Source organism: Chenopodium album, chromosome 15, assembly GCF_948465745.1.
Source record: "Chenopodium album chromosome 15, dcCheAlbu1.1, whole genome shotgun sequence".
NCBI classification, from domain to species: domain Eukaryota; kingdom Viridiplantae; phylum Streptophyta; class Magnoliopsida; order Caryophyllales; family Amaranthaceae; genus Chenopodium; species Chenopodium album.
This window is the reverse complement of record NC_137848.1, coordinates 2,075,565-2,090,226: the sequence shown is the minus strand read 5'-3', so window position 1 is coordinate 2,090,226 and position 14,662 is coordinate 2,075,565. Positions and strand designations below refer to the sequence as shown.

Genomic DNA, 14,662 nt, shown 5'->3' with positions numbered 1-14,662 from the left:
AATTAGAGATAGGTCATATTCTTTTGATTCAATTATCATAGTCTTGAAATTACTTTTACAGTACTAATTAGACCTCATTTTTTTTTTTGGCAATTAAAAAGAATTTTATTAATTACCAAAGAGAACAGTTTAGGATACACCAAAACACCAAAAAACACTGACTCACAGGTCAGGAAACCAAAAAGGCAAAAACAGCAAAAACACCACAAAGAAATTAACAAAATTTCCTCATATCTTCTCTACATCTGCAAGCAACCTTGAATCTGATATCTCTGAACAACTGAGCAGCAGTAACAGTTTTAGAACCTTGATTGAAGATCTGATCATTTCTATGAAGCCAAATAGCATAAACACACTCAGCAAAGAACATCAGTACCACCTGATGCTTAGCAGCCTTCCTTTTAGCACTCTTCATAATCCAAGTAAGCTCATTAGTAAAGTTACCGGGAACTCTCTGAAAATGCAAATGAGCAAGAACCATAGTCCAAATCTGAGATGACCAAACACACTCAAAAAATAAGTGTTCAACAGTTTCAGGAGTAGTATTACATAAACAGCAAGAACTATCATCCACCACACCCCACGCAGCTAATCTAGCTCTAGTAGGAAGCCTGTTATGCATAGCAAGCCATAAGATAAAGAGGCTTCTAGGAGATGCCAAGTTTTGACATAACACCCTGTTCCAAGAAACTTTCACAAAATCTCCATGCAAGTGCTTATACATTTCCTTGATAGAAAAGGACCCTTTCTTGATAAATCTGTCCCAGCCAGAAGCAGAAATGATGATTTGATAGCATTCAAAAATTTTCCTGAGAGCCCAGGAACTGTTGGCAGGACAATTAATAATTAGACCTCATTTTTATTGTATACTTTTTGACTGAAAAAACATCATTAATTGAGACATATTTTGCGCAAAACCTTAGAAATTACAGTGACTACTATTTTAAATCAGCATGAAATTTGAATTATTCAAAAAATAACCAATCAAGTTATTACAATCTATATATCCTTGAATCTATCCTATATACAAAGTATAACTATTCACAATTAAGATAACTTGTCTTATATCACTTAGAGATAAGCAATAATAATGTAAATGAAGTTAACATGCAAGAACAAATGTGGGGATTCATGCAAATAAAGAGTGGAATGATCGAAGAATACATGATCAACGCTTCCCTCTCTTTCTCGAAAATTCAATTTTTGAGTTTGGTAGGTTGGTGAATGAAGACTCAAATCATTAATTAATAATATAAAAAATGCATGATATAATTCGTGACCTTTAACACGCACCACCTAAGCATGTGTTTTTGTATGGGATAGTTTAAAATTGAATGCCCATATGTTTGTGGGTTGGTAGTATATCTCTTGTTCTTATATATATTGTCTTTAATTACAACACCATGATATGATTATACAATACAACAACAACTTGGACTATTCTAGCTAGCTAACTCGCTACTTGACACAATACTTTCCTCACGCGTTGTTCTTATTGTTATCTAGGACTAAATTTTAATTTTATTTTTACTATTCCAAGTAAGTCAAGAATCTAAAAATGTTTTATGTCATTTAGCAATATATCCATATATGATAGAGATGATTCTAACTTTCACTATTCTTTCTAATCTCATAAATATAGTCTCAATTTTCGAGTGTATACACAAAATTAAACCAACTATGTTTGCAGTTTGTATACTTGAGGTGACTAAGCTTCGGGTTTGAAGCATTGCTCCTCCATCTCGGCCCCCCAATAACCCAAATTGATCTCCACCCTAGCCATTAACTCTACCAAAATCATGTAATTAACTTAAAAAGTAGTTTTTGTCCTTTTCTATTTAACTTAGTTTGACTTATTTCAAACAAAAATAATTTAGATAAGTATAAACAAAGAAAAACACAGTCGCAAATAAGTTATGATATTACAATGAAAATAAGTTCTGATACAAAAAGTACGGGTCTGTTCTGATTTACTAAACTGAACTGAACATTGAAATGAATATTTTATAAAAGAAGGAAATTAGGAGCTAAAATGAATTGAATTGAACTAATTAGAACTTAATTGAACTAAACTGAAATTAAGTTGATGAGGACAGACCCTACGTGCAAATAAATAAGAAGAGTGCGAGGTGAAAATTACTATTCCGTAAAACGTTATGATTATTTATTTATTTTACTCCGTAATCTGATTTGTATGTAAAGGGGTAATAATGTGGGGACTTGTAGTCCACGTGATGAAACGAAAGTGGTTGTGAAATGATTTAGAAGGTTGAAAGAAGTCATTTATGGAGGATACTGGATACCATTCATGCTATTGGCTCCTCTCTCATTTTTCTGTGTGGTGTGTCTGTGACTGTGTATATAAATTATAATATTATGTACTATTTGCTTAAATTCCCTTTCACTTGTATTTGTTCGTTTTGGAGATCAACTGCATACTACTTGTGATTGTAAGTTGTAACTTTGTGGATTCCTCTTTCAAATTTTTGAATAAAGTAATGCTCTTTTTCTGATTGGATGCTGTTAATCTACACCTTTCTTCTTGGAGCCATTAAAATTTCACTAGGATATTATTATTCACTATTTAAAAGTACAATGTGTTAATATTTAAACCTTGAATTATAGCAAAAATTAATAGGAATTAGTCATTGTATGATTTCAATTAGATTGAATTTTCATAATGACTAATGCAATTTTAAATTAGATTTTTTTTTTAATTTTTATTAATAAAGATATGTAATTCATTTCGCATTTAATTTTTTTAAAAAATATATACTCTGATACTTATAAACATAATTTGATCTAGTTTGTAATCTTGTTATAATTGACTCAGATTGTATCTTATAATTATATATCAAGATGGTAATGATAATTCAATCAACAGAGACAACTAGTCATTATAGAGGATATATTGAAAAAAGAATTGCTTCATTTTTAATATTCCCAAATTCTTTATATACAAATCATACAATTTGAGTATTTACTGATAATACGTAGTACCCAGTAATACTTAGACAAGACATTGAAAACAATTAAGGCATTAGAGTATTATGGTTATTTCAAAACCGATTAAAGCTTTATTTGTTCATTTTATTTCAACCTATTTCAAGGGGAAAAAAATAAGCTTAAATAAGGGGTTGATAATTTTAAATAAATTTAGAAATGATAGGTTTAGAAAGAAAAAAAGATTTTAGTAAGGGTTTTACCCTTAGATCAATTTGTATTTTTAAGATCTAATCGGCTATCTAAGTTCAATTCAAATATGTTTAGATAATGTTCTAAGTATATGTACTCATATTATATTTTTTTTTTTTTAGGGAAAGGTATCACGAGCTTTTTATTAAATTAAATCCAATTTCGCCAGAGTGACAATACTCTGAGGGAACGGTCCAGTACAAACAAGTTCATCACAAAAATCGGTATCCCACCTAGCAATGTAATGGGCAACCATATTCTCGTCTAACACAAGAAAAAACACAAGCAACCAAAAAAGCTCGTACACTAGGTGATGGGCAATGCCTGAGATCCTCGTACACTAGGTGAAAGGGGGTAAGACCACTCTTCTTGTCATGAACACCTTAGGGCCTGTTCTGATTAACCGAACTGAGTTGAACTCATATTATTTATGTTTGTGTTAGGGCCATGTACTCATATTATTTATATTTGTTTAGTAGCTAATGTTAATACTTAGGGCCTGTTCTAATTAATTGAACTGAGCTGAATTGAACTTATTGGAGCTAAACTGAACTGAATGTTTTATGAGAGAAGGAAATTAAGATAAGAACTAAACTGAACTAAACTTATTGGAGCTAAACTGAACTGAATTGAACTGAAAATAAGCTGAAGAGAATAAGTTCTTACTCCTACTTTACTTTGCCACCCAAAAAAATTAATGTACTACTCCCTCCGTTTTTTTTTTTTTTATTATTTGCATCACTTTCCTTTTATGGGTGTTTTTTATTATTTGCATCACTTCTATATATAGTAACTTTACAGTATATTTTATTATTTCTCTCTCTTACTTTAAACCCCACTCAAATTAATTTATCATTTCTCTCTCTTATGGTCCCCACCACTCTCTCACATATTTTCACTTTTATGGTCCCCACGTTACTTTTGCCATAATAAATTATTCATCCATTCACATTATTAATTCATTCTCCTAAAACTCTGCACATTTACAAATGCTGCAAATAAAAAAAAAAAACGAAGGGGCAGTATTATCCATTTTTTTCCCCTATTCTATTTTTGTTATGTTACTAGACTGCTAGTAGTGTTTCCATTAATTAATATACCAAGTCAAACAACATATAGTCTTATTACTACCAGTAATAGGCTGAAGTTTGTTTCGGCCAGTTGTTCGCCAACTTACATAAAACTGCCCAATCTTGCAAGAATGGTAGCTGCTTGTCCAACAAGGCATTACTTAAAAATGTTTTATATTTAGGATTAGTAGAGATTAATATTTAAAATAAGAGACATATTAATTAGCTTTTATACATCTCCGTATCAAACACTACACATAGTATTATTTTTTAAGCGTCCCAATTATGGATCCAAAAAGTATATATTATAAATTATATATGGAGTGTTGGAGTGTTTTATAAGCATATACCTAAACCAATTAACATAACAAAACCCCGTTAAAAAAAATAATCAACATAACAAAACATTATTCACAAACCACAATTACCTTTATAAAGGGGAAAAAAAAAAGTATAAGAGGAAAATTATCAGAAACCATCCAAAAAAAACAAAAATTTCGAGCATGTTCACTTCAGCTTAATTTCAGTTCAGTTTAGTTCATTTCAGTTAGCCCTGATCAGTTCAGTTTAGTTCAGTTCAGTTCAGCTCCTAATTTCCTTCTCTCATAAAATATTCATTTCAACTCTATTCAGTTTAGTTCAGCTCCAATCAGTTCAGTTCAGTAAATGTGAACAGGCCCGTCACCACTAAGTCACCTTATAATTTTATTTTTATTTTTGTTAACGGAGACCTGATTTTTAAAATAAAAAAAAATGTCAAAAACCACCTTTACACGGAATATGGTCATTGACCACTATTCCGGCGTAAACCCCTACATAGCCACACCATCACCTTTATCTACATATATATTAAAAGTCATGGCAAGAATTGTAATCATGCCACGTATCATCATTCTTGTCACGTGTCGTCATGACTTTATAAATAATGTGGGGTCATGTTATCTTAAAACCGATCATCAATTTCCTCACAACAATTTTATGTTCATAAATTCTAAATTTTTAATTGAACATATATATATACTTCAATATAATCTCATTCTTTCGTTTACTCATCCATAATTCATATAGGTTATATGTATTCAAAATATGTAACACAAAAATACATAGCAATTTCAAAACCACAACATGTGTTTACCTTGAAGAAATTTTTAATGGTAGATAAAAATTTCTTTAACAAATAAAAAAAAACTAATATGAAGTATTCCTTAAAAAAATAAAAAAAAAATAAAAAAAATAAAAAAAAAAAACTAATATGAAGTATAAAAGTTAGGTTATTGCATATTTCTTAATGAATTTTAATAATGTTCAATAATATTTAAAAAAAAAATGATTTTTTAAAATTATAAAACCACCAATAGATTTCACTTTAATTTATTACTCTCTCCGTCCCTTTTTTACATTCCTATTTGTAAAATTACACGGGAATTAAGGAACTTGGAATAAAACAAAGATCAATAAACACAAAGTACAATGGGAATTACAAGACATTAATTGATGTCTTTGAGTAAAATAAAGATAGAATAATATTTAATGCTGCACATGTCATCAATCCTTTGAAAAGAAAAAGGACCAATAACATTTTTGAAAAGAAAAAGGACCAATAACATTTTTTTGGTGAAAAAAAAGGACCAATCATATTCATCTAAATTGATGCACATGGATTCTAAAAATAAGAGTGAGAATTAATAAATAAGAATGAGAAAATAGAGAAAGCATTAATTACAAAACAGAAAAATAGGAATAATTTGGGATATTTGGTAAAAATTTACTTACTAAAAATGAAAAGTAGGAATGTAATTTTGAAATAAAGGAAAGCAGGAATGTAAAAAAGGGACAGAGGGAGTAATTTTTTATATACAAAAAATGACCCGATCCGGGGCTTCGCCCTGGCCTAAAATTAGTTTACTTATTATTATCGAAAGTTGATATGACAAGAACAAATAATATTTAATTTAGAGTAATCGAACAATTATCTATGTGACTAACTAGACTAGTTTGATATTATGATCAAACTTATTAAGTAAATAGTGTAAAAGTCAAACTGTTATTATTTTAAGGAAATGAAGGATGTATTTTGTATTTGAGTACATGTTATTCTACCTCCATGTCACAATAGATGCAACAAGAATATTCATCTATTATGTAAAATTTTGTTGGATGGGTCTAAATGTATATTTTGAAAAAATAATTTTTATTTTTTTTATTTAATGGATACAAAAATCAATGGTAAAAGAGGTGTATTGAAAAGTAACATCTATTGTGAACATATGTATAATTGCGTTAATGGTTGTGATCAAGGAGATATATATACGTGTTGAAATAATTAGAGGCCTTAATTTAATGGAAGATTAACGTTACAAGCCCATATTTTTTTGGATATATTTAAATTATTTGCTTATTTAAGTTCACCTCCATATTAAAGTTGAATTAATGAGGATCTTAGACTAATGTGACATGATATCAGAGTCAAGCTCACAACTAAAACCCTTAATGACTTTAATGTATTTTTTAGCCATATTGAATGGGGACCGGGAGTGTAATAACACACTTTGACCCCCGTAATATATTACATGTGATGGAAATAAGGGAATTCACGTGTTTGAAGGAGTACGATTAAAATTTCTATACATTAGAATTTATTTTAATTTATTGGTAGTTAATTTTACTTAATGTTGTTTTTTAAATGAAATTAATTAATTTTATTGTTGACATCATTATTCCTCAACTAAAATTGATTTACACTAATTAAAATAATAAAATCTACTTTTAATAAAACAAATCAATTTATACTTTTAAAGTACCAATTTTTTTTATAAATATATAATTTAGCCGGCAAACCGGAGACAGAAAACTACAGTCCTGACCGCAAGCCTATCATCAAATCTCCACTGCTAAATCCTTTGTTGGCCCTTTATGAATAAGAGGAATCGGAGCGGAAGGCTCAAATATTTCAATTTGCTAAGTTTGAAAAGTCTAAAGAGAGCAAACAACATAAGGCAAAAAAAGAATGCGGAATAACACGACTTTCAAATAAATCCCGTACATGCTTCCCTTTTATTCCGTAGGGCCTTTTCATCATGTGGCGAATGCCATAACTACTTCTTTCTCCATGGGTAGAATTTAGTATCATCAATTTTTACATTTATAGATTGTCAATTGTGAAAGTCAAAATGTAACAAGTATTTTGAGACAAAATGATGTTTACCAAGCCACAACCCACTTAATACATCCTAATTTTCCAATAATTAAAACTATCTTTTCGCTCGATATATTTATAAACATTTTATCTCCAAATTTCCACATACATTATTTTAGGATCATATTGACTTTACCATCGTAGATGGTTTACTCGACTTACCCCCGTTGTATGGTAGCTCATTCGTCTGGCCTATGTTAGTTCCCAATCATACACTCATACCCAAACATATCAACATCTTACATTACGTTATAGGTGAATCACATTTCTTGGTACATCAATGTTTTCAATGCACAATTTGAATCAACCTAAACAAACTAAGAATGAAATAGATCGATGTGGTCCATTTTGCTTGTTAACTAGCTCCTTACATCACATATCCTTAGATTCTAATGAATAGTACTTGTAATTTGTAAATTGTGATGTATATATATAGGAAATTTCTCAAACGAAACCAACCAAAAAATAAATTAAAAAAACTAACGTATACCTAATAACGGCCCCCCAATTTCTTTTTCTCTTTTAACATTATTATAACTATCTGAAACTTCCATGTGGAAAGTGGGACATATTAAGCCGTATTTTATTTTTAAATTATTGAGAAAATGATAAAGAATTTTTAAACGTATTTGATCATAGGATAACAAAACAGAACAAAAGCCAAATCCACAGTTCTAGGAGAACTGTTCCATTTAACGAATTTCCTCCCCAAAAACATGCCTGATTTTTACCCTCACTTTTTTTTAAAAAAAATAAAATAAATTATTATATACTGTATACGAGTATAATATATTTAAGCTAAGGTTAAATATGAATTTACAATGAATTAAAATCCTCGAATTCCATGCATTATTCAAACAATGTTGGCTTTGTGATAATTAGTCTACTAAACCCATATGCTACCTAGTAGTAGAATTATAGACTTGTTAATGGATGTTTTAAAGTTGATTTAATCATGTAATAAAGTTTTTTCAAGGCTTCTTATCACATTTGTCAATGTTTTTGATAAGTTGCTATTCATACTTTGGTGGAATCCAATTAAATTACAACATTATCTACTTCTATAAGTCTACACTCTAGAACCTTGTAGTAACTTTTTATGAGTGAAAGTTGTAGTGTTATATAATGCAAATTGTATAATTTTAAATCTACATAAAGTATGAGAGATATTGTGGTTGTTAAATAATACCCCCTCCAATAGCAACATTATTTGAATACTAATCCAAATATAGGTTGTTTTACATTTTTAAATCACCTAGGGCTTATTTCGATTTACCGTAAATAACTTAATTGCTAGGGACTGAACTAAACTAAATTGCTTATGAGAGAAGGAAATTAGAAAGTGAGCTTAACTAAACTGAACTGAATTGATTGGAGCTAAATGAAATTAAGCTAAACAGAACAAGCACCTATTCACAAAAAAGAGAAGGTATTACGTCAGTCCGGATCTGACGAAATGCGGATTTTAATATCCTCAATTAGTTGGATCATATCCTCTATTGGCTGAATGATATCCTCTAATGGCTGGATGATATCCTCTACCTGGCCGGATGATATCCTATATTGTCTATATGATATATTATGGCTGGATGATATCATATAGCCAATAGAGGATATCATCCAGCCAATGGAGGATATCATCCAGCCAATGATGGATATCATAGACACAATTATAAATGATATTATATAGCTAATAGAGGATATCATCCAGCCATGATATCATCCAGCCAATAGAGGATATCATCTAACTAGTAGAGGATATCATCCAGCCAATAGAGGATGTCATCCAGCTAATTGAGGATATCAAAATCCGCATTTTATCAGTCCGGACAGACGAAACATTTTGTCAGTCCGGACTGGCGCAATAGTTTGTGCACAAAAAAATACGAAATAGTGTTAAATGTAATTTTAGGGTAACGTTTTACATTGTAAGTCGGTTATAATCCTAATTTAAAACACTCTTGTAAATTGGCATAGCACTGTTCCACCAATAATACTTTGAATGATAATTACATATTTACCCTTAATATTATGCTAATAGGTAAAGCATTTAAGTTTTGGACCATGCAAAAATAAATCAATTTTACTTTACATGCTGAAGGGGACATTTAATCTATCATCAATAAATGTAAGTCGTCGTATGAAATTTCCATTCGCTAATAAGAACCTAATTAAGAAAAACTAAATTCGATTTTATCAACCACTATAGTTTGGGTATGTATAATATACAGTACTAGTTGGAAGAAAATTTAAATGGTGGCCCTAGCACCCCCATTTATAGGTTCCTTTCATAGTCTGATATGAACAAAATAGTGGAACCATGCCAAACACATACCATTTAACAAATTTATCGACTGTTGAAGTCCTCTATAGTCTCTTTCTTGATGGTGATATTTCCCGCAAAAAAAGGTGTACATATCCATCCATTCAAGCATTACAAATATATAGCCCTCTAATTTAATTATATGTTTGATGTTGATCATGTATGTGTAAGCTTTCTAATTATGCCCATCATAAAGTTCATCGGTAACCTAGTAAATTACTAATACATTAAAAGGCGTTTCTAAAATTGTCGATGTGCCACGTAATTCCTTTTTTATTACGCCACGTCACCTTTCCAATATCTCATGATGCTACATCATCACTCAAACAGTTTTAATCATTACGCCACTTCACCCAAGCAACCAACATTACTCCAAATAAAAACATAAGGATAAGGAGATTCGAACCCTCAACCTCTTACAAGAAAGATGATAATTTATCGATTGCACGTCTACAACAATAGCAACCTGGCCAACGCTTGACCTATTCACTAGTTATTGGTATGAAATATTGTTAGATCTATTCAATGCTTACTTTTAAAATATCACATTTTTATAATTTTGGAAAAGATGGATATGGAGGTGTTTTAAGACATAATTTGGAATTGTGAAAAATCAAATGGTGTAATAGAATAAGAAATCGAGTGGTTTTTTTTTTTTTTTTTTTTTTTTTGAGCTACAGGGTAATTGTCAAGATCACAAATGATATTTTACCTAAATTATTGCTAGTTGGATTCTTTTCACCAAATGTATTAAGTAATAATTTTATTACTTAATCTGTAGCAAAACTTAATTACGTATAACCTTAACATCCACAAGTAGAGGATACAATTAGTTGGATGACTAGTTGGGTGGTCAACATTGACAATTTACAAAGGAAAATGATATATGAAGTCCTATAGGCTACATAAAAAGAAGCTAGCAGTGAAAATAATACTCCATAAAACATTAAGCACTAGTTCATTGATCTATGATTTTGTTATCAATATCAATTTAGGAAATTTACGGAGTATTAAGTGTTTACTAATAACCCTAAAAGCTATATATATCATTATCTAGGAGTCGAGACATGATTTTACATTTCTTCATAAGATGATGAAATTAGAAAAACCAAAAAAGGAAAAGAAAATTGAATGAAAAATGTAATTGATGATGTTATTTTAACAAGGACTTCACTTCACAGGTCGGTGCTATATTTGTCCCACAAGCAGCCACCAAAAGGTCCGGATGACCTGAGCAGCCAAAAAAAAAGGAAAAATTGAAAAATAGAAGACTTTCTTATATATACTGTACGATTTATTTTTTAATTTTAATTGGAACCCTATGCAAATTAAAATTATAAAGATTCTCTTTGCTAGAAATATTTTCCTACACAATTCAATACCACCCCCTTTTTTCAGGAAAAAAAAAAAAAAAAAGAAACAAATAACGCCTCTTTCTTTTCTCCACCTTCCATGAATCCTAAAATTTTGTCATGTATTTGATCATATGTCACTCTTCTTGCTGGCCATGCAAGTCTTCCTTCTAACTTTAATTTCTCTATCCGGAAATAATAATTTCGTATAATACTATTTATAATAATCAGACCGTGCTCAACTTTTCTTATAACATAAAGGGTACAATAGTAAAACTAAGTATAAATTATATGAGTACTTATTTTATTTTTTTTTGAAAACATATGAGTACTTATTTAATTAAAATGTGATTGCTTATTTTAAACATATCATCTTAAATTAGTATGTTACAAATGACTTATTTTTGTATAGAAAGAGTAATAATTCTTTTGTCATCTTCAAAATTAGAATAGTGTTGATGAGTAACTCTCTCATTAAGTCTATCATCCAATTAATCATCTATCACAGCTATAACTATATATCCTATTGTTAGTCTGGTAGATTCTAAATGTACTATGCAATTGGTTGAATTTTTTTTGCATTAAATCAAAGTTAATATTATTTGATTCAAGTTTGATTTTCATCACATCAAATGGCAATGACTTCTAATAAAATCCTATTGGGTCCATTTGATTAAGGATTTAAACAAAAAAGGACAAAATTCATCTTCTTTTTGATTAATTTTCATCTTTTTATTTTTTATTTTATTTTTATTTTATTTTTTTTAATTATAAATTCATTCTCTATTCTCTATTTTTTTCTTTTTTAATGTGGATGTTTTAATTTAGTGATGTCCGCGCCATATATAATGATGATCAACTTGAAGGTCTACACTTTTTGCAAGCATATTATATATTTAATTTGTGTTACACTATAAATTATCATCATTATATCTCTTTGTTAATGATATTATTAATAGATGAACAAAGAATCATGGTAGATGGCAGGGAAATTGGTGTGCTAAATGTTTGATTGCAACAATCTAAGTCATAAATCATGGTCAAATAATCTTTAATATCGGATTGAGTTTACTAAATCAAATAAAATTGAAGGGCACCTTATTAATCATCTTGTCACATTAAACCTCGTCTCCTCCAAATTAAAGTTAATCTTTATGATTAATGATAATGTAAGAAAATAATAATATAGCTAATCTTTACAGTTTCAAACGAGTGAAACCAGTAGTCCCAATCAAGTAGTTCATGCATGTTGATTAAGTTGAATGGGTTGAAGATGATCAAAATCCATCGATCAAATACGATCCACAAAATCAAAATTTGTGGATGTTATTACTCCATAGTAAATAAATATATGCGGAGTATCAAATATTAATTGTAAACTATTTCGGATGAAATTTACAAATGTTTTCTTTTTATTGAGAAATTGAAATAATATGGAAGTATTGATTTATACGGTTTTTTTATTTTATTTTATTTTTTATTTTTTATTTATTATTATTATTATTATTATTATTATTATTGTTGTTGTTGTTGTTGTTATTACATACATAAATTGAATTATTCTCTATCTATGGATCCAATATAAAAAAGGGTTCTTTCAATTTTTTTAGTTTTAACATCTCAAACAAATATTAGACTAAATAATTATGATCTACTAGGTTAGGTACCGTGCCATGCACGGTAATTTCCAAAAGCTATATTTAAAATAATATTATATTAATTTTTTTGCTTTCGTAAGTTATACAGTATTATTCATATTAATTAAATGATGAAAAACAACAAAAATGGCAGGAAAAATCACACTAATTTAACAATAATTTACACGTGTTGTTCTTGACATGCATTATTGAACTATCTACAGAGTACCAATTGATTAAAATTTTAATCATAAATTATTCAAGAAAATAACAAAAATATTATTTGTTGATATTAACATTTTATTGTTTAAGCTTATAGCTTCAATTACATGATTTTAAAATAATCAAGAAAAAATTATAATAATGTTCCTTTCATCTGGCCTCTAGACAAATTTTATAGTCACGATCAAGATCTCAAACAATTATTTGACTTAAGATTCAAAATCAAATTTAGTACGGTATCTATGTCTAGTTGAAATAATATAAGTAGTATTTGACTAACATTGACTTGTGAGCATCAATATTATAGAAAGATACTTGTATATCATTTGTACTGATAACTATCCTTGTCCGTACTTCCAGAAATAGAAAGGTATATCATATTTAATATTATTATATACTACATCACAGTAATATATACTACCTCCGTTTCTTATTATTTGCAACAAAGGGGTATTATTTATAAGATATAGAAATTCCTTTGTAATGTACCAAATAATAAGAAACGGAGATAGTATAATACGAAGTACTTATCCTAAACCACACTATATACACAAATAGTGTTACTCATAGTCAATCGACCGTTTACATCATACAACTTATTTTCAAATTAATTTGGTACCTCTAACTAATGGATCAAGTATATTACAAATTAATTTCAACAGTAGTTGTAGGTCACTAGTTCATAACTATGTCATATTCATTATTTAACGCTTATAAAACTTTATTTCATTTTCATTAGAATGATGTACTCGTGTATATCTCGAATCAACTTTACCATTAATTAGAAATACATTAGTATATTCATATAGTGATAGGGATTGGAGGTCAGTTGATGTCTTAGTATAACAGTATATATATGAGCCCTAATTATATAACAAGGGGTCTAGGTCTTTAAATTAGGGAGAAAATTAAGATTGTACGAATGGGCAAAGTAGTTTAAAACGGTAAATTCATGATAAAGCGAACTAGTTGAGCATGCAATTGTCATGCAATAGAATGCAAAAATGAAGCACAAAAATTGCACTATTTTGCACCATAAGATATAAAATGATGACTATATAGTACAAAATTGATGTAAAGATGTATAATCCATGTAAGTGGATGAGTGGAGCTGGTGAGTGAGGTCCAATTTCCAAAAGAGATTGATAGATGGCAATTTGAAGCTATTATATTTGTGGGACTTATATTTTTTACAATATAGATTTATTTATTATAAATTTTTAGACTATAGTTTTTATTTATATATATTCATCAGCTAAAGCTCATCTTTTCTTTTCAGAAGAGCTTTCATGATGTCAAGCTGCGCGGCCACCCGTCCAATTAGAACTTGCCAAGTTTACACTTACATGCGCTCCAATCCTCCCTTTTTACTTGTCAAAATTACATATTTAGGGATTATTATACACGTGGGCCTTTTTCATGGCTCATAGTGGGTTTTATAGCATGTTCAATTAGTCTAACTAATTTATTAGTACTAATATTTTATGAGTTTATCCTAAATTAATCATCTTTGTTTTGGTCTTAGTTTCCATTGTTGAATGTACGGTGGGCTCTATGTCAATTTTCCTTTTCTATTCGACTATTCAAGTTTATTAGGTAATGTAACTAATGCTATACAAGTATAATAAGAATCCAAGTAACCAATAATAATACACGCACTTATACGA

At 29.2% G+C, this 14,662-nt stretch overlaps 1 protein-coding gene across 1 annotated transcript; it reads right to left on the bottom strand.

Moving 5' to 3' along the window:
• Nucleotides 1-214: 214 nt before the first annotated feature.
• On the bottom strand, nt 215-857 carry LOC145583455 (uncharacterized). The gene is made up of 2 exons (XM_081640689.1): nt 853-857; nt 215-758 (listed from the first exon to the last, which is right to left on the bottom strand). Exons 1-2 carry the CDS (start codon nt 855-857, stop codon nt 215-217), a joined length of 549 nt encoding a protein of 182 aa, XP_081496815.1.
• Between the last annotated feature and the right edge of the window lie 13,805 nt (nt 858-14,662).